The sequence below is a fragment of the Thunnus maccoyii genome, chromosome 19 (assembly GCF_910596095.1).
Source record: "Thunnus maccoyii chromosome 19, fThuMac1.1, whole genome shotgun sequence".
NCBI classification, from domain to species: domain Eukaryota; kingdom Metazoa; phylum Chordata; class Actinopteri; order Scombriformes; family Scombridae; genus Thunnus; species Thunnus maccoyii.
The window spans coordinates 26,716,039-26,736,253 of NC_056551.1; the positions used below are offsets into that span (position 1 = coordinate 26,716,039).

At 39.3% G+C, this 20,215-nt stretch overlaps 2 protein-coding genes across 2 annotated transcripts in view; one reads left to right on the forward strand and one right to left on the reverse strand.

The window, feature by feature from the left end:
• cwc27 (CWC27 spliceosome associated cyclophilin) overlaps nt 1-14,166 on the reverse strand; it is a 40,672-nt gene extending 26,506 nt beyond the window's left edge. Inside the window, exons 1-10 of the mRNA XM_042396093.1 lie at nt 13,941-14,166; nt 12,903-12,999; nt 12,269-12,381; nt 12,025-12,168; nt 11,767-11,865; nt 11,560-11,663; nt 11,211-11,280; nt 9,719-9,798; nt 9,573-9,609; nt 9,322-9,497 (exon numbers count right to left, since the gene is read on the reverse strand). Of these exons, the coding sequence (XP_042252027.1) occupies nt 9,322-9,497; nt 9,573-9,609; nt 9,719-9,798; nt 11,211-11,280; nt 11,560-11,663; nt 11,767-11,865; nt 12,025-12,168; nt 12,269-12,381; nt 12,903-12,999; nt 13,941-13,982 (962 nt within the window). The 5' untranslated portion in view covers nt 13,983-14,166. The remainder of the gene's footprint in view (nt 1-9,321; nt 9,498-9,572; nt 9,610-9,718; nt 9,799-11,210; nt 11,281-11,559; nt 11,664-11,766; nt 11,866-12,024; nt 12,169-12,268; nt 12,382-12,902; nt 13,000-13,940) is intronic.
• Nucleotides 14,167-14,696: 530 nt separating this feature from the next.
• ppwd1 (peptidylprolyl isomerase domain and WD repeat containing 1) lies at nt 14,697-20,199 on the forward strand. The gene is made up of 11 exons (XM_042396089.1): nt 14,697-14,914; nt 15,039-15,141; nt 15,813-15,916; nt 16,098-16,218; nt 16,305-16,752; nt 16,835-17,025; nt 17,760-17,949; nt 18,039-18,220; nt 18,314-18,395; nt 18,488-18,670; nt 19,969-20,199. Exons 1-11 carry the CDS (start codon nt 14,782-14,784, stop codon nt 20,110-20,112), a joined length of 1,881 nt encoding a protein of 626 aa, XP_042252023.1. The 5' UTR covers nt 14,697-14,781; the 3' UTR covers nt 20,113-20,199.
• Nucleotides 20,200-20,215: the final 16 nt, after the last annotated feature.

Sequence of the window (20,215 nt, forward strand, 5' to 3'; positions counted from 1 at the left end):
ACGATCACTGTTTGATCATTTTGTCCTCTACTTGTCCACTTCAGAGGGGCCTTCCTGACATGACTCAAGTTTATTTTAGTAAAGTAAAGTATGAGTCGTGGCTCTGCTGTTAAATAAACACAGTCCAGCCTCTTCTCTAGGACTGAGAGCTGAGGTTTTATACATATATATTCTACAGTGAGGAACACTTTGGACTGAGTGATCATTTCTGCCTGCCTTGACATGCTGCCATTCGGAAAACAAGAGACGTATCCAAGGCAACAGCCAAACAATCGGCTCCACAGCCCCGGTGCCAATAAAGAGAAAGAGGCCAGAAAGGACAGGAAAAGCCCCAACAACACCTGTTGTGACACACCTTGGGGCTCAGCAAATTCCTCTCAAGACCCTCACATCACAACACTACAAATTATTTTGTTTCTACAACCAGAAGAAGAACCGATTTTTCACTTGGCTGGATGGATCACATTCTGTTGATCTAAATCCAGAGAATATATTTACATTTTTTCCGACAGTAACAATTATTCAAAGAGCAGCCTGAGCAATACTGGATTTTTGAGGCCGATATCAATATCAATATTTGAGATTTTACAATATGCTGGCCAATAATCATTTTCTAAAAATAAACATTTTTGATAAGGATCCCTTAAATGTGGTTATTAAAGAATTGTGATGAAGTTATGTAATGGTTGTCAGTACCTTCTGGTGGAAAAACTGTAATGGTGACACTGTTTCTAAATTTCCTCAAACATATCTTTGGCACTTCTGTGTTGCAAATTCTTGTTACTTATCAGACCTACATATACGCCAATACTAATATATGTGTACTAACCTAACATTGGGTCTAGTTCAAAGACCAGAATTTGACTGTTCAGAATGTGCTTATATGTCCGCTTTGGCCTTTTGTTGTTAGTGTTGATCAATTGATGAGCTGATGAACAGAAAATTATCTGGCAGATACTCAGATAATCAATCAATCATTTAAGTCATTTTTCAAGTAAAAACTGAATTTATTCTCTTGTTCCTCAGATGTAAGTTTTTGTCGCTTTGTTCTGTTTTTATTATTGTAAACTGGATATATGTGTTCTGAAGTGTTTGAAAAAAAGCACCTTGACTGCAACATTTTTCACTATTTCCTGACATTTATAGACCAAATGAGTAGTTGATGAATTCAGAAAATGGTCATTAGATTAATTGATAATGAAAAAAATCGTTACAGTAGTTGCTGCTCTAAATGTTGTCAGATATAAGTCTGATGCTGATGCTCATTTTCAAATCACAAAGCTTGATTTATGCTACCAAGAAGTGAGTTATATTTAAAAATCAACAGACTGCACCAATGAGTTCCCCATTCTGGAAACTTAGCCAAATTATAATGTAACTAAGTATTACGCTATACTACTAACACCTACTAACTGTCAGGTATAAATGTTGCTTAGCTAATTGAGCTAACTGACAAAACTAATGTTAGCTGTGTAATATATGATCTGTTCAGACTGAAGAGTAAAAGTAATATGAGATATGGTCAACACATCGGATCTGAAGATTTTAAATTACATTTCACAAAACAATATTAATACTTCAAATTAGAAGTTGTGATGCTAATAAAGACAGACTTAATGACTAGCTAAATAGCACCGGTTAGATTAGCATAACTGGACATTTTCCACTCTCTCTAAATTGCCTAAATATTACCTAGTCTGAGAAGCATTTTTCTCCTCATGTGCATATATAAGTAAGGCAATGTACTACATATAAAAATATATATAAACAGTATATAGATAAATAGATATAGATAAATATAGAGAGAGAGAAAAAGAAAGAGAGAATTAGAGACAGATTGGCCCTAAAAACTGTTATTTTTGAAAGTTACAGCATGTGACACAACAGTGACTTCCTGTTTACATAGTTTACTAGCTAAGACATTCCTCAAGTTTTAATGGTGTAACCTGATTTAGAAAATTACTAGTTTCAAACTAGCGAGTGGTTACGAAGATCCTGGGGAGGACTTTACACACAAACTTTATAATGGTAATGGAGCTACTAATAGCCAGTGTAACGTAGTCCAGGTGCAGTAAGCATTCATGACTAAGGTTCAATAAACACTGAGATTTTATTCAGTGCAGGTGAACAGCTGAAGGATGAAAAGAGGTGGATTTGGAGGAGTTCATGGAGTGTGTCCTACCATCTGCCTCTTTTCTGCAACAACTACAGAAGAAACCATCCATCCCTACCTTCAATAGGTCTCTCCACCTGCCAACAGAAGACGAGGCTGCGATGGTCGTTTAAAATATCGAAGGCCAAGCAGCAATAGAAAAAACACTCATGTTGTCATTAGAAGTCATAAAAATAAACTATAATGGGCAAAGATAGATACATTATGAATCCTTTTTAGTGACTCCCCACCAGTCCCTGTGGCTCGCTTCTACTTGGGGCCTGCCAGCTACTGTCACTCTTTTAGAAAATTCAAAAAACCCAAAGAGCTGTGGATGATTAACTTTTCATAAAGAAAGCATATGAAGTGATTGGCAGTAGACCAGGAACTCTCATGATTCAGAACCTTGCATTTAATACTCCGGTGTCTGGCAGGAGACTGAGGCTGACACAGGAATTCGACAACCTTAAAATAGTACAGCGATGACTGTATGGTTCATCAAAAATTCAATCGTTTTCCAAAATGTACAAGCAGGCGTACTTGCCTTTTTTGGATTTCTCTGTATACTTATTTTCCAGCTTTCAAGTGACCGTAAGAAATGTAATTATTGATAAAATCAAACTGTTGCGAGTTCAAATATAGCCGGAGTATGATTGCAATGAGTCAAATGTATATTATAAAAGTAAAATTTAACACTATAGTCTTACTCTGAGTTAGTTCACCACAAGGATGGCAACAGCAGCTTCTCCCTGCCACGGTGGACTCAAACCACTCTAATGACTGAGCAAGTGATGTGGATGAATGTGCTAGAATAACAAGATGGCTGGGTGAACTCCCCTCAGGGGGCACTCCATGGCTTGGTCAAAAGCCAAGGAGAACTGTGAGCTGGAGTGGAGGAATCCAACCTCAACACAGGAATTTGCATGACTTTGCAGAGTGATCTAGACCAATACATTACCCACGCAGTGGACCAAGGTTCCTCTTTTAGAACGGCTCATCTGCCTCGCAATTATTTACTAGATCGTTCGGAATTCTCTTAGTTATGACGCAAGATCGTAATTAATCTTTTAGAATAACAAGTGCATCTCTTCTTGTTTGTAGCAGTTATATTTAGTTGTGAATTTTCTATTCTTTGTAAATATTTTTCTTGCTTGAGAGTAAAAGACACAGTAAACGAGGACACTGAAATGTTGACATTGATCACAGTCCAAGCGGCGTTCTGCTTTTTTAAAATTCATTTTCAAAGAGTCTAACCCTCCCCCGTCCTAGACATGCATTGCTGTCTGGAACAGTTTCCAGCGAGCAAGTGCCCCATATGGGGCAGACATGCTACAGTGGGCCAGAGATGTGTAAACCTGGCAGTTCCAAAACATACACAATCCCGCTGCCAAGAACTGGATTATCTCAAGCAGTTTTCTGCACAAAAACAGTGCCGAATGCTTTCTTGATCTCTGCAACCTTTCCCTGAGAACGCGTTGGGTTATGACCGATGACAAGAGACAGGTGCAGCCAATTAATACACAGTGACACGGGGGTATGGGGTATGGCCACTTGGTCAGGATAATTAATGTCTGATGTCCCATTTAAGTACGAGTTACACTATCCACAAGGCTAAAAGAATGCTTTCTTAAAGTGCTATGAAAACTGAAAAGACGTATGATAGTCGGAAAGACATATGTGACCAAGGCTGCAGAGGACCAACTCCAGAAAAATAAGATTAAGACTAGAGCTGCAACCATTTGTTTAAAGCGAAAACACAAAACATTCTCTGGTTGCAGCCTCTCCAATATGAGGATTAATATCTTTTATCTGTTTCATATCAATGTAAACTGAATCTCTTTGGTTTTTTGGACTCTTGGTCAGAGCAAACAAGACTTCTTTCTGGGGTTTTCTTTGTCTAATATGATATCTAATCTTTAAGTTGGTGACTGTTTGTTTGGACATAATAAGCAATTTAATACATGACGATGAAAAGGTCAATGTGGGCTCTGAGAAATGAGACTTATTGACCTTTAACACACAAAAAGATTCTTTGAGAAAACAATTGGCAGATTAATCCATAATGGAAATAATCATCAGTTATTAAAAGTTTTTGTCTCATGTGATTCAAAGCTATGGGCCATCATTGCTTTGATTGTTTTCATTATATCTTTAGGGTCTTTGCATACATTTGCCATATAGTGATTTATATTGGTATTGGAAAATATCCCCATTAATCAGCCTTACACACACAGACCCAAAACCCTTCGCCACGGTTATTTTCTTATTCATTTCATGACATACTGTAAAGGGAGTTCATGTGGATGATGTGATAATCAAGGTGCTATCAAACACCTTGGTTTTTTAAAGACTCTATAAAAGTAATTCCACCTGTATAATTCATGTCTGCTGCCATATGCTGTGTACACACAACATTTAACAAGTGATATAAACAACAGGAAGTGCAGTTCTGTCATTATCTTCAGCCTGCAGTAACTGAAAAGCGATTACCAGAGACAGCAGAGGGAGCCAGGCCCTGCTGGCAGAAGCAGCTCAGACTGTGTCCCACAGCCATATGGAAGCGTTTTGCTTCCCCAGTCATGCCCCGTCGGGTTTAACAAAAGTGGCGACTACCACATACACTGCTTTTGGGACTTCATTCAGTAGTGTCTTTTATAAAGCAACCCCCCTAAAGAGGCCTACTTCAAACACAGCAAACCAGACTTGATCAATAGTAACATAAAAGAAGTGTCAAACTGTGAGCATACAAGCTTAACAAGAATTACCAACAACATCAAACATCACAGTAAGTTGAGACAAACTTAGTGAAAAGAGGATCTGTTTTGACAGATTCTCTTGATCGATTGTGACTTTAAAGCTTTAAAGTCAAACATTTTCTTGGTGCAGGTACAGTACACCATTATTTGGCAACTTCCTCGTGAATATGAACAAGTCCAAGCATTTTGCAATCATGGAATACTGCAGTGGAATATCATCTGGCTGCTGGATAGCAGTGTAAGATAGTTTTGACCTGATGTAAAAACTATTTTGGTTTCAGGGAGACTCCTAATTTCAAGGTTGTCTCAGCAGCCTTGACTTTGAGAAGAAAAGACACAGTCAACATTATAAATTTTCCCCCAACTGAGGCCTGAGTGCACTGCAGACAGCGGAGCACTGTCCTTCACACACATCACATACAGTACATGAGTGTAAAAGGAACGAAATGAAAAATCTAAAAGTCTTGCATAAGTAAAGTCCATCAGACAGAACTGAGAAAAGAGGCTGCTTTAACATCCTCTCTCTCTCTTTTTTTTTTTTTTTTCCCAGGTGACTAGATAGCGGTTGGTGTTCCTCCTTGCGCACAGAGTAGCTGAAAGCCCAAAGCAAAGCAACGGTGGGAGAGCAGAGCTCACCCTGCAACAATGCCCCCTTTGTCCCAGACTAACACTGTACCTACCAGCCTGCTCTTTGATTCCCTGCCAAGACAAACCACTGTGTTGGGTTACAGTTCTTGTAGCAAAACAATCTGCGCTTGTGTTTAATATACTACAGTCTGCCTGCATTGGGCTGGCTGTCAGTCAGGGCACACACACACACACACAACTAACTGGGGGCCGGCTCCTTATCCCTGCTCCTTATCCCATTAGTGCTAATGAGAGAAGGGTATGTTGATTATGTGTGTTGAGGGCTACCTGTTAGGAGGATGTAGAGGAGAGATAACTGGCCGGTTATGCAACCAGCAGCATCAAAGAGAGATGAGAGATAAATCGCTCTCTCCTTTCTCCTCAGGTCATTTTCAGTCTTATGTTGTCTCACACATACAGTAGACTTCGGTATCCTGACCCGACCCACTGGTTCCAACAACAGGTCACGTTTTTTTTTTTTTTTGCGTAAAGCCTCGGGCTCGAGTCGGGCTTAAGTATTTTCAAATGTTAGTTAACAAGAAAAAATCTCTCTCCTCTCCTCTGTTTCTCTCACAGACTCTCTGGCAGTCGTCTGCGTCGATGTGTCACGGGAAGCGGGAAGATAAACAGAGCGTAGCCAATGCATTAGCATTAGCCTGGTGAGCTAGCAGTCGATAATGGATGAAATAAAGCAAAAAAAAAACTTGCAAAAGAGGAGCTTCTTAAAATCCCAAATGATTCAGGGAAAGCTACTGTGTTTTGGAAACATTCTGACCTTGATGTGATTAACGGATAAAAACCTCCAATCTTCCTCCACAACTCTTAAATAGCATCGCAATCGCCTGTAACTGTTCAGCTGTTCAGGAAAGATGTTAATCAGTGTTCATCTGGTGGATTCAGAAAAGGCTGAGTTGATCTTCGAACCGTATGGAAGATAATTTATCATTCTGAGATGCTGCAGTGTTACATGCTGTTAGTTGTGTTGCTACTAAACCTACAGCTAATCAGCTGGTAGAAGTTATAACACTGTATGTTTTGTTCTGCTGAGCCACGTCAAACTAATCATATAACTTTGTCTTTGAAGGAGAAACAACATCAATGATACCAAAACTATGGCTTCGGGTCTGGTGTCAGGTCCGGGACTGACAGACGCAGGTACAGGCCAGGTTCGGGTCTCGGTTTTAGGCCCGTGCAGGACGCTTCGCCACTCTTGCCTTCGACTCTCGCCTTCATTTCACTCACACTGTTGGCTCAGACACATGTGCTGTTTGCTTCTACTTCAGCAGCGCAGCAAGTAATTTGCGTTGCGTGCCAACATTCCTGTTTCACAGAGAAGGTCCACTGATGTTGGTCCAGTGAGCTACAACTGAGATACAGTATGTGTGTGTGTGTGTGTGTGTGTGTTTAGTTAGGGTTTGTGTGTGTGTGTGTGTGCACATGTGAAAGCGAGTGGATGACTGTAGAAACAGAGCTGGAAGATATGTGGATGACAATGACGCTGGGCTTCGACAGACGGGAACCGAGGAGACGATGGAGATGCATACACGGGCATCATCTTAGTGAAATTATTCTCTTTCAATATCAATAAAATATTCACATTACAGTTATGAAATAGCTTGAAATATCATTAAATGCTTATAACTTTTGGGTAGTTGTAGGAAAATTGGATATGAGGACTTTTCTTGGGGTCATTCTTAACCCTTAAATACTGTTAATATTCTGACTCCTCTCATAATTAGTCTCTACATCAAACTTCTGAACTACAAATCTATTTTTCATTCATAAATATCTCATTATTAAACCTTAATTAGCCTTTCAGAGAGCAGATAGGGTGTATTCTTTAGGTTTTGCACCATTTGTTTATGAAAAAACTTCACAATCACATCATATTACCGTCCTGTGTTACCTAAAACAGGAGAACATAATGATTTCAATGAATGTTATTGAATGCGAAGAATGCAACAACATTTTTGAACGGTGATTTTTGAACTTTTTCATAAATACTGATCAAATTTAGTGTGGACCACCTTCTACTGTACGTACAAAAACAAGTATCAGCTGCACAAAAATGTAAAGAAGTTTAAATATTTCCATTTTTGAGTCACTTTAGGACTTTAAGGTGAAAACAATCGTGTTTAGTCTGTTCTCGAATGTAAAAATGGGTCAAATTTGACATGAACAGTATGTAAGGGTTAAAGGGTCACCCCACCGATTTTACACATGAAGTTTAGTTTACTCACCGAGCGAAGTACGACTCAGCATGTGAAAACAGTTGTATAATATCTTCTGTTGGCTCTGCAGGAGCTTTGAAAAGTCTGAGAAATTAACCCTAAAGATGCAAACTGAGTTGCATGATGGGAATTGTGGGATCCAGAGAAGTCAGGAGATCTCTGCCTCGGCTGCTTTGATTTTTACCTTTCTTTTTAAAAATCTGTCTCTTGTGAGTCCTGAAGCTTTATGGAAGTGAAACGCTAAACTGTTGAGCAGCACATTAACGTGAAATCACACACACGTCTGCTGCTGATCACTTCTGGGGAGTAAATATGAGATTCATCTATGGGAACTTATGTTTGACAGAAGGATTAAAAACATCTTCATACATGACTTAACATTTATATTTTTGTATTCATCTTATTCATAGAAATGTACTTATGGCTGATAAAGACATATTTTCACTACAGATCATCGTGCACCTACTGAGCTCAGTTCCTCCAATATGCTCCTATTTAGTCAACCAACATGTGTCATCAAAGTCCTTTAATCTGTCACAAAGAGTTCTAAATCCGACCATTTTTGTTGTTAGTAAACCGTAAAATATGCTAGATTTGTGTGACTCATATGTTTTAAATAACACTTTCCGGTAATTTTGAGGGTAAAATAAAATAAAACAATTTATGCGTCAAACTTCTTTGGAAGTTCAACCACTACAACCTCATCAGAGAAACCAGCAAACAAAACTGTTTTGAGAGGATTTTCTGCTGCAGAAAAGCAGTAATTAATATACGTTAATGACTGTTTTTAGTGCGTCTGGGCCCTAGGGGTGACTGTACATCATATTAGCAGTTCTCATCTCTTCTGGGTCTGTTCATGTGGGTCTTGAAATTACAAGATCAACTCGGTATGGAGCTGAAATAATCAGTCATTCAACAGAAAATTAACTGGCGGCAATGATTTTGATAATTAATTTATTAAAAAAAAAGTAATTTTTCAAGCAAAAATGCTAAATATTTACTGGTTCCAGGCGCTCAAATGTGATGATCTGCTGCTTTTCTTCGTTATATATGATAGTAAATGGAATATTTTGGGCTTTTAGGCAGTTAGTTGGTCACACAAAAGACATTTACAGATGTCACCTTGTGCTTTTTTTCCACTATTTCTTGACATTTTATAGACTAAACGATTAATCAATTCAGCAAGAAAATAAACAGCTGATTAATTGACGATGATAATACTCATCAGTTGCAGCTCTGACTGAGTGTTGTAAATAAAAAGTCTTCTTTCTTTGGGCTTTGTAAATGTACTTTGTGCTTGTCAGAAAAAGTTTGGATTGTCTGTTCATCTCATTGTATTAATAAAACAGGAGAGGTTTATTTAAAGTGCTTCTTCTCTGCACTATGCAGATCAACAGCGCCCCCACAAGGATGTCACGCTGTATTACAAGTGGAACATCAACATTTTATGACACTGCTAAAAGCTGTTAGTGACTAAATCAACGAGCAGGTCGACTATTTATTAAACAAACCTGCCATCTGTTGGATATAGAGAGACTCTGTCATGCGGTCGTACCTGCGGCTTTTCTTTTTCCCTCGTTCCTCCTCACCGGCCTCCGTCGCTCTCTCCGTGCCTTTTTCCTTCTTTAGCTTTTTACTGATGAGCTCCCTCATCTTCTCTTTCTTATCCGAGTCGTACTCTTCATCTGCGTCCATGTCATCTTCGACGTCGTCGTCGGCCTCGTCGTCCGTCTGGAGGAACACGTTGACGTTTACAATCAGAGACAAGAGGAGCAGTTCTTCATCTGCACGTTATGTCTGACTTACCTCATCTGCATCTCCAGATGTCTGTTTCTTTTTTTTCCTTATAAAAGGTAGAAGGAATACAGGTTAATGTTGGAAAAGGACAAATCAAGGATGTATGAAGAAGCACTTATTGTATAATTATGAATTAATTCAGTCAGTGTTCGTACTTATCAACTGCTGGAACGGAGCTCAGTCTGGGATCATCTTTCAGAAGGTCGTGACTGCTTTTGCTTTTTCCTTTTAGTGTCTGAAGAAACAAACAACCATGAGCAGCTGATTTTGGTTTTACATTTCTAATGAATCCATTTCTTTTTAATAGAAAACCATATATATAAAAAAAAATCAGCAATTTTGCACATATCTTTAATTAACCAACAAACACTGACACTGTATATGCTGCACTTATAGTACAGCATATAAAGTGTAAATGCACAACTAGAACCATCAAATGGAGCATGTTTCATGTTTCTTCTTGTATACAAGATTTTCAGACTTGCAGGTTTAACCAGTGTCCAAAATTCACCTACCAGGAGGACCAGTAGATGAAAAAATCCACCAGACAAGCATATTTTTTTAATGACCAAAATAATAAATTGCCTTTTTGTGTCACATATACATTCATTTCAGTACATTTCACTAAGATAATAAGGTATTATGTTGAATACAAACTTAAAAAAGAGGCCAGAAATTACTTTCATATATTGATCAGTGGTTAATCAAATCAGGTTTATTTGTTGAGCACATTTAAAAACACTTTGGTCGTTCACCAAAGTGTTGTACAGAGTTTTACCTGTGTTACTACAGTCATTGTGACTTGGCTCTGAGTGCTTCCAAAACACCGGTGACCTACGCTCACCGCCGTACCTGAACGCCTCCGGTGTAGACACACACACACACACACAGATGGAGCGCTCCCCGCTGCTGCTGTTGATCGGCTAAACGTGCTGCTCGCTTTACGCTTTCTGTGCAGACACGGTGTCAGACCGTCTCGAGGGCTCCTACAGTTTCACAACACCGTTAAGACGTGTGTAAAAAACACATATGGTGCGCGCTTGTCTACACTGTACGGAGACCAACATGAGTAATTTCTTCCGAACCGTCATGCCAGATATTTTATGACATGACTATTTTGGTACAAACATTTACCCACCAGTGTGGCGGACGGCCTTCCAAGATTTACTCACCAAACAGAAAATCTGCCCGTATTTGGCACTTGGCAGGTGTTAATTTTGGACTCTGGTTGTAACCCATCACCATCACTTGCCAATATCTCAGATTTAACTTTATATAGCATCTTATGACTTGGTGGAAAACGGTGAAGCGATGCCAGAATTTCATCTAACTTTTATTATAACTAAATAAAAAGCCTGTTTGCTTTGACTGCACTGACTTTTAATGCCTCATGGTCTGCACCAAATCCAAGAAAAAAAAAAACCCCAAATATGTTTAAATAAGTTAAACAAGACAGACAGAGATTTTTAGATATTTCATGTCATAAAGAAGGTCTAGACTGCAGCATCGCATTTCCAAACCTTCCTTTACAGTCACTCAGTAATGATGATACTCAGATTCTCTTCATAGCTGTGAGGTGTGACTGACTGTTGTGAGGAGGTCAGTTTTAATAGTTTGTCAGACAAGACTAGTTTTGTAATTCAGTACCTGGCTGACTTGATTCACCATCTCTTCTTCCTCTTCGGCTTCCTCTCCAAATGATAACAGACTGAAGTTCCTACAAAGAAAAACATTGGCACTAAAGCAACAATAACAGCAACACTAAAAATAAAATTCAGCCATGTGCCAAGTGCCAGGGGTATAACAACATTTTGTCCAAAAGACACTGTTGATTGTTGTTATACCGCATGTGGCCGCTAAGAGAGGTTGTTGATGGTTATAAGGTTTCTGAGATCCACATACTTGTGGGGGAAATGAAGCGGTAAAAAGATGAGGCAGAAGAAAACAAGAGAGACAAAGAATCATCACAAAGACAGATAAAAATCTGAAAACTCACTTTGTGGCTTTTGACTGTGATTTCTTTCCCTCTTCTTTATCTTTGTCCTTTTTGGCTTTCTTTATTTCACGAGGTATGATGTCGTCAAAAGGAGAATGCAGCACCTAAAAGAGACAAAACGTCTTAACGTCAGTATTTATATCGCAAACACTAAATACTTAAAAGTTGACGAGTAAGTAAAAAAAAAGAAGAAAAACAAGAGAATACCTCAGCAGTTTTTATCTTGTGGGGGTTCAGAGGTCTTTCATCATCGTCACATTCAACTTCTGCTAATCTGAGCATATTATAAACTGTGTCTCCTGTGACCTGCGTCGGGAATTGAAAAAAAAAAAAGCACAAATGATCACCTTCAGTACTCTTCTACACACGCAATTCAGCAAACCACTCTGATCTGGATCCATCCACGTAGGAGGTGTTTCACACATACGTCAGATATCTGATCCAACACAGGAAATATTGAGGTACCTTTCCGAATATGGTGTGTTTGTTGTTGAGCTCATCCGCACGTCCCAAAGTGAAGAAAAACTGACTGCCGTTATCATGTGGTCCAGCATTTGCCATGGCAACCAAACCTCTCCGATTGAAGCGCAATCTGGAGTGAAATTCATCCTATGGAAGTGAAAAAAAAAAGACACAAGTATCAGCTATGACTCTTTCTGTCAGTTTGAACATTTATTATGCAGAATTATAAAAGGAGAAGCAGTCTGACCTTGAACGTCCGGCCGTAGATGGACTCTCCACCCGCCCCTGTTCCAGTGGGATCTCCACCCTGGACAATGAAGTCACGCACAACTCTGTGGAATATTGTGCCGTCATAGTAGCCTAAAGGACAGAAAAATAAAAGACAATAAGACAGGTGATGCTTTATTCTACAGGCTTGTAATTTCTGTATAATTTCCAAGATATTTCCTGGAAAAAAACTGTAACTTGGTGGTAATTATAAGGAAAATAGAAACAATATTCAACTGTTATACCGGGGTAACCTAGAGTCTTAAAGTACACAGAATGTGCAATTTGACTGCAGGAAAGCATAAAAGTCAACATATATGGAGAGCAAACTTTCCAATATAATTTATTTAGGTTTAAGTTGAGTTTTTCGTGAAATAAAATTCCTGATGTAGCTCTTTGACAATGAATCTTAAGAGCTATAAATCTAAATATAAAAGGCAGAAATGTTCTTTTTTGCATGTATTTTGAAAGCAGAGTAGCCGTCCTCTCTGGATTAATAAGCTTGGTTTGGGTGACTGATTCTGCTGTAGTGACTTTTCTTCAGTAGGTTTGTTTTTAGATGATCTGCAGTGTGTTAGAAAAAGTATTTCAACAAGAAGTGATTTTATTTTTACCTTCCATGCACAGTTGCACAAAGTTCCTACATGCTTTCGGAGCCTCCTTGGACCACAACTCAATATCGATGTCTCCTGCTGAGGTCTTCAACAGGACCTAAGAAAGGATTATAGAGTGAGTCATGAAAATAAGAAATTATACAGCCCGTTTTTCCGTAATTGCCTCTTTAACGTTGTCAAACAATTCATTAGACACAAACAACTGCAACTTAAAGGAGAGATTTACATTTTTTTTCTTTCAAGTGTGTCTTAAAACAACAGTCAAGTGTCCATATGAACAGTGAAAGAGGTTTTCCTCGCTGTAATCATTCCTCCTGTTCATACTGGATATTAAAAGATCCAAAATCCATAATATGTGCAAAATGCATTTAAAAGTTTATCTGAAGCTTATATTCAGCTTCAGCAGTCTGAGTTAGTCATATCAAGTGGATATCTGACACATTTACAGTCTTTTTAGCATCAAATTCCCTCTTTGTGTTTCCTCGGACAGTGTTTCCCTGTTGAGCTGCAGGTGGAAGTATAGTAACAAAAAGAGGAACTTTGGCACTAAAAAGACTGTAACGTTGAAAGATATCTACTTGATTTGACTCATTTGGACGCTGAAGCTTCATATTAGCTTCAGTTAAACTTTTAAATACATTTTTTGCACAGAAGGAGGACTGTGGATTTTGTCCCCCATCACTTAGATTGTAAGTGCATTATGAAGGGATTTTCTAATGGTCAATATGAACAGGAGGAATGATTACAGCAAGAAAAAACATGTTTCAATGTTCATTTGGACAGCTGACTAAGACAGACTTGAAAATTTGTGAGCTTATCCTTTAAAGGTTTCAGTAAACTTGGTGTAATTTAAACTTTTATAACTGTGAAATACCACATTTGCTGCACTACGATAGTGTTCAGCGAAACGTAGCGAGGTAGCTAAACAACATTTGATGTTAAAAACTCTACAAATAACGTATTTTATTGAAAGCTATTGTTGGAAAAGCGCATAAAATGATAATGTGTCAGTTAAAAATTGCAAAAAGTCGCGCTCACCTTTCCATTTGATGGTGGTTCTTGAATGTAAATATTACTCATCCTGCCGCCAAAGTTGTGTGTTTGTCGTCAATGCGAGACAATTGTGGTTTTCACACTTTCTGCCACTTACAGTCCTTAAAAAAATATATAACGGTAGATAATGTTTGTTATCTTGTGACAAATTTCATACTTTTCTGTCCACAGCCATATTGATGCTGCATGGGCTTATTGTTTACTTCCGAGTACGCTGGGGGGTTCTCACTAAAAACTATTTTATTTAAAAGACTATTTTTCTCATTTATTGGCAGATTATCATCTAAAACAATTACTTAGTTGCGGAATTAAATTTATTTAATAATTTTTTCAACGTGAAAGTGTGCTGGTGAAAACAGCAATATCAATCAAAATCGTAGACTCCCCTAAAATTGACGTTTGGTTTGACCCGAGTGTCCCAAGATAACCAACCGTCAAAAACAAAAATCTATGTTTCATCCATTACAGATAACTTGGGGTGAATAATTCAACTTCAATGGTTTAAACATCATACGGACGTTATCAAAAACGTAAACTAATCTGCTGTCACAATGTAGAGACTTTTATTTATCCTGCAGGCGGAAAAAATAAATTTTTAAGTGGTGAAAGTTGTTGCGGCTGTGTTTATAGCTATTCGACAGCTCGTTTAATGCCTTAAAATATATAATATGTTAGTATTAGAACAACTAACGTCTCAAAATAATAATAGTTGAGGAGTTGCGTTTAAATTGACTCCGTTAACCCGAAAAAAAAACATTTCAATCGTCCGGGCGCCGATCGGAAGTACCGTAAACGATAAGGGACAACACGGAAGTTCGGTGAAAAAATGGCGGCGGCTGAAAACAATGTGGAGCTAAAGCGAAAAGCAGAAGATGACCAGGCTGAAGATGGAAACGGAGAAGAGGATGAATGGGTCGGACCCATGCCAAGCGAGGCTACAAAGACCAAGAAAAGGAAAGGTTGGTGTCTGGTAGTTATTAACTGCGACACATTTCCGTTTATGTACGACTCTTCTTGCTAAACAATGCTAACTAATGCTAACCAAAGTTCCCGCTAACTGTATGTTTTTGTTTTGTTTCTCAGTTTTGGAGTTTGAACGTGTTTATCTGGACAACCTCCCTTCAGCTGCCATGTATGAACGGAGCTACATGCACAGAGATGTTATCACACATTTAGTTTGTTCAAAGTAAGTGATAATAAAGTGTAATGTGACTCTCTGTAGGACAGCTGAGTGTTCCTTATTAAATTTAATGGGCTCATAAGTTTTCAAATCTGTCTTAAACAACAGTCAGGTGCCCAAATGAACATATAAATAGGGTTTTCTTGCCATAATCATTCCTCCTGTTCATACTGACCATTAAAAGATCCCTTCATAATGCACTTACAATGTAAGTGATGGAGGACAAAATCCACAGTCCTCCTTCTGTGCAAAAAAATGTATTTAAAAGTTTATCTGAAGCTAATAGGAAGCTTCAGCGTCCAAATGAGTCAAACCAAGTAGATATCTTTCAACCGTATAGTCCTTTTAGTGCCAAAGTCCCTCTTTTTGTTACTATATTTCCACCACAGCTCAACAGGGAAACACTGTCCGAGGAAACACAAAGAGGGAATTTGATGCTAGAAAGACTGTAAATGTGGCAGATATCCACTTTATAAGACTAACTCAGACTGCTGAAGCCTCATATAAACTTCAGATACATTGTAAATACATTTTGCACATTGCATTTGGGCACTTGAACATTGCTTTAAGGCAGAGTTGATAAATGAATCTTAACACAATGAAGCAAATAGAATTACTTTATTTCTTCTTTTACCTCTGGCTTTGTTTCTAATGAAAGTAATTATTGCCCTTTTCAGGACAGACTTCATTCTTACGGCCAGCCAGGACGGACATGTCAAGTTTTGGAAGAAGAAGGAGGATGAGGGAATAGAGTTTGTCAAACACTTTCGAAGTCATCTCGGTACGCGTTGAATTTATCTCTTAAAAGTTAATATATTAAATTATTTATATAATACATGGAAAGGAACAAGAAGGAATGATATCCTTGCATTTCATTTTGTGTTTGTACATTGGATTCTTGCTCATTATAATATGTTTTTATGGTACAATGAGCACTGACGTTGTTCTTGCATTTTCTGCAGGTGTGATAGAAAGCATTGCCGTCAGCGCTGAAGGGGCCCTTTTGTGTTCTGTTGGTGATGATCAAGCCATGAAAGTATTTGATGTAGTCAACTTTGACATGATCAACATGCTGAAGTTGGGGTGAGTCTAAATAAGTAAAACTGAAGGACAGAAACGTTTTTACAGTTTCATTCTCTTTCATACTGTAACATGATTTCTCTGTGTAGCTTCCACCCGGGTCAGAGCGAGTGGATCTACAACCCCGGCGATGCTATTTCCACAGTGGCCTGCTCAGAAAAATCCACAGGGAAGATCTTCGTCTACGATGGACGAGGGAGCAACGAGCCCCTCCACGTCTTCGACAAGATGCACTCCTCACCGCTGTCCCAGATCCGCCTGAATCCCAAATTCAGAGTCATCGTCTCCGCTGACAAAGTGGGAATGCTGGAATACTGGACTGGCCTCCCAAGTGAATTCAGATTCCCAAAACAAGTGCAATGGGAATACAAAACAGACACAGACTTGTATGAATTTGCAAAACACAAAACCTATCCCACCAGCCTGGCCTTTTCACCCGATGGGAAGAAAATGGCTACCATCGCTTCCGACAGGAAAGTCAGGATCTTCCGCTTCTTAACGGGAAAACTGATGAGGGTGTTCGATGAATCGTTAACAGTAAGTTCTCACACGTCTTGTAGCCTGGATCTTTACTGATATCGCTGATTCACACGCTCATCACACCTGCTCCGTGTGTTAGATGTTCACAGAGTTGCAGCAGATGAGGCAGCAGCTGCCCGACATGGAGTTTGGGAGGCGGATGGCTGTGGAGAGAGAACTGGAGAAGGTGGACGGTATCCGTTTGACTAACATCATCTTCGATGAGACCGGACATTTTGTCCTGTATGGGACCATGCTGGGCATCAAGGTCATCAATGTGGAGACCAACAGGTATGTTATACGAAGGTGTTTCCCAGATTTAGTCTAACTGAGCCGATCCAGATTGTGATACATCTCGTCTCATGATCAGTTTAGTTAGTAGATGACGGTTTAAACAGTCACACTCCTTAGAATGATGTATGTGCAGATGAGGGTGTTCGACTGTGTGTCTAATACAGTTTTATACCAAAAATCATGCTCATACGTCCACGTCTTAAACTGAGATTCAAGGTGAGCACAGAGAAACTTTCCTCCTTCAGTAGATGAATGCGAAAGCAAACTCTGCAAATGCATCATTCTGCACAGAGAAGACAACAACATCCAACTGACGGAACAAGAAGAAAAACATGTTTTTGAGTGGACGGAGACTTTAAGGCCTTTTTTTTGTTGTGGTCCAGTATGCAACTCAGGGCCAGGTTATGTTAAAAAAAGAATTAGTTTGTATGATGAGTCATCCGGCCATGTTTGAAAGCAAAATTGTTCCACGACACACTCGAATGCGGGTGAAAAGCTGGCTGTCGTAGATGCGATCGTTGTTTAAATATGGAGATAATAATTCACATTTTCAGACAGTCTCTCCTGGAATTCATAGTCTTGCACTCGGTATTTCACACAAAAGATGACAGAAATATTTGTATAACTTACAAAAATAGAGAACTTGAGAGAGAAGCTCAAACCCGTCATGCACTCTCATTGGGACGTGAAATGTAAATTAAACTTTTCCGGCTCTTCTTTCCCATTCCCAGATGTGTGCGGATCCTCGGGAAGCTGGAGAACATCCGTGTGGTCCAGCTGGGTCTGTTCCAGGGAGTCGCCAAGGCCATGCAGGTGGCACCCACCGTGGAGATGAAGGCATCCGACAACCCCGCCTTACAGAACGTAGAGTCGGACCCCACCATATTCTGCACGGCGTTTAAGAAGAACCGCTTCTACATGGTGAGACAAGAACCCGACGTTCTGCTCAAGACGACGTCGCTACATTTGCTCTTTTTCTGTCTTTTAAGGCTTTTTTTTTCTTTCCGTAGTTCTCGAAGAGGGAACCGGAGGATACGAAGAGCGCAGACTCGGACAGAGATATCTTTAACGAGAAGCCGTCGAAGGAGGAGGTGATGGCCGCCACGCAGGCCGAGGGACCCAAGAGAGTGTCGGACAGCGCCATCATCCACACCACCATGGGAGATATCCACATCAAGCTCTTCCCAGTAGAGTAGGTTTCCAGCATGAACACCACAGCTTTGATCAGAAGAACCTTTTACACTTTACAAAGAATAAACAGCTCTTTGCTCTTTTTGTTTTTCAGATGCCCAAAAACGGTGGAGAACTTCTGCGTTCACAGCAGGAACGGCTACTACAACGGCCACATATTCCACAGAGTCATTAAGGTAAATCTTCTCATCTGCATATTGAAATATATCAATAAACAAACCGATATCTGACTCGTTACTAAGCTAATCTTTGTGTCCGATGTGTTCAGGGTTTTATGATTCAGACAGGAGATCCCACAGGCACAGGCATGGGAGGAGAGAGCATCTGGGGAGGAGAGTTTGAGGACGAGTTCCACGCCACGCTGAGACACGACCGTCCGTACACGCTCAGTATGGCGAACGCCGGCGCCGGAACCAACGGCTCGCAGTTTTTTATGACCGTTGTGCCCACTGTAAGTTGTTTTTAATTAGATTTTCCCAATTTTCCTTTCAGGCATGAGCTTCATTAATGTGCTGGGAATTTTACGTGTCGCTCTCGAGTTTGAATAAGTTAAAATAGTCACGACGCCAATCTGACCTGGTAACATTTCTCTCACCGCTCTCATAGCGTCATTTACATCCACAACAGGCTGCTGTTTTCACATTAAAGGTCTGATAAACTCACGTGACGCTACCTGCCCAAAGCCAAACAGCATGCAGACAAATATATCATCTAGCTGGTGAACATAGTGGAGCATTTAGCAGCTAAAGAGCCAGATATTTCCCTCAGGAGTCGATAGAGAGCAAAAATAGAGCTAAAAGGAAGGTGCAGAAAAACAACTCCAAATGAATGATAATGTCGCTCTAAATCTGGATGTGTAAATAAGCTGCTGTTTGTTGTCAAGTTCACCATATGAAACGGAAAAGGTGACGTCAGTGTTGTGTTTACAGCTCGCTTCTGCCCCCAAGTGGCCAAAAAACAGCAGTGCATGCAGGTTTACATACTGTATGCATACAGAGAAATTAAATACACTCTCTGTTCTGATTTATTAATACCTTTTATAATACATTTGTCACATAATTATCATCTCTTATGCCCCCTAAATCTTTTAAGTAAACCATGAAACACAGTGAAGAGCTCAAATTTAAGTTGTTGATGACACATTAAGTCTTTAACTGTTTTTTCTGTCGTGCTCAATTTAAAGAGTCCCAAACTAAAAGCAGTACACTTGGGTTTTGTTGGGTTGTATAATTGAATTCTGTACTAAATTGATTTATAGGATTATACACACTATGGATATCGATTAAATCCTTCAACTGCAGAATAAGTTTTAAGTCCATCACTGGTGGAGCCTGTAAGAGATCAGAGAGCACTTCCTTCTTATTTTTTAACTCAAGCCTCTCTCTCGTGCAGCAGTGGCCTATTTCATAAAAAACAGCTGCTGACATGCAGTTCTCAAATGATTTGTCATTCGTAAATTTGTAGATAAATTTGCAAGTCTAACAGTCCTCTCGCATGCTGACTCATAGCGTCTGTTTTGACAAGTTAAATATGACACAATCGAAGGGAAATGAAGTCGCATGTTGCAAATCTGGTAAAACAGGAAAAACACTAAGTTCCACATTACATAACTCAGCAGATCTCTCTTTAATAGTCCTGTCATATTTCAACGCCAACACAGCATGACTCATGCTTCAAACATCTTTTTATGATTTTAATTTCTGTGCTGTTTTATTTATTTATTTATTTATTTATTTTTCTCTCCTCCAGCCTTGGCTCGACAACAAACACACCGTATTCGGAAGGTGCGCGAAAGGCATGGAGGTCGTCCAGAGGATCTCCAACGTCAAAGTTAACCCCAAGACTGACAAACCGTACGAAGACATCAGCATCATCAACATCACCATTAAATGATCTGTTTGTCTTTTATCATGTCCTGTACAGTGATGAATTTTTTTTTCTACCTGAAGATATTAAAGAAAGATTTGAGCGACAGAGAAATCCAATGTTATGTTGT

Bases quoted from the DNA above. Each gene is read 5' to 3' on its own strand.
- ppwd1 (XM_042396089.1), top strand. From the start codon at position 14,782: ATGGCGGCGGCTGAAAACAATGTGGAGCTAAAGCGAAAAGCAGAAGAT. The intron at 15,142-15,812 runs GTAAGTGATAAT...TGCCCTTTTCAG, and splicing joins ACACATTTAGTTTGTTCAAA to GACAGACTTCATTCTTACGG. The intron at 17,026-17,759 runs GTATGTTATACG...TCCCATTCCCAG, and splicing joins ATCAATGTGGAGACCAACAG to ATGTGTGCGGATCCTCGGGA.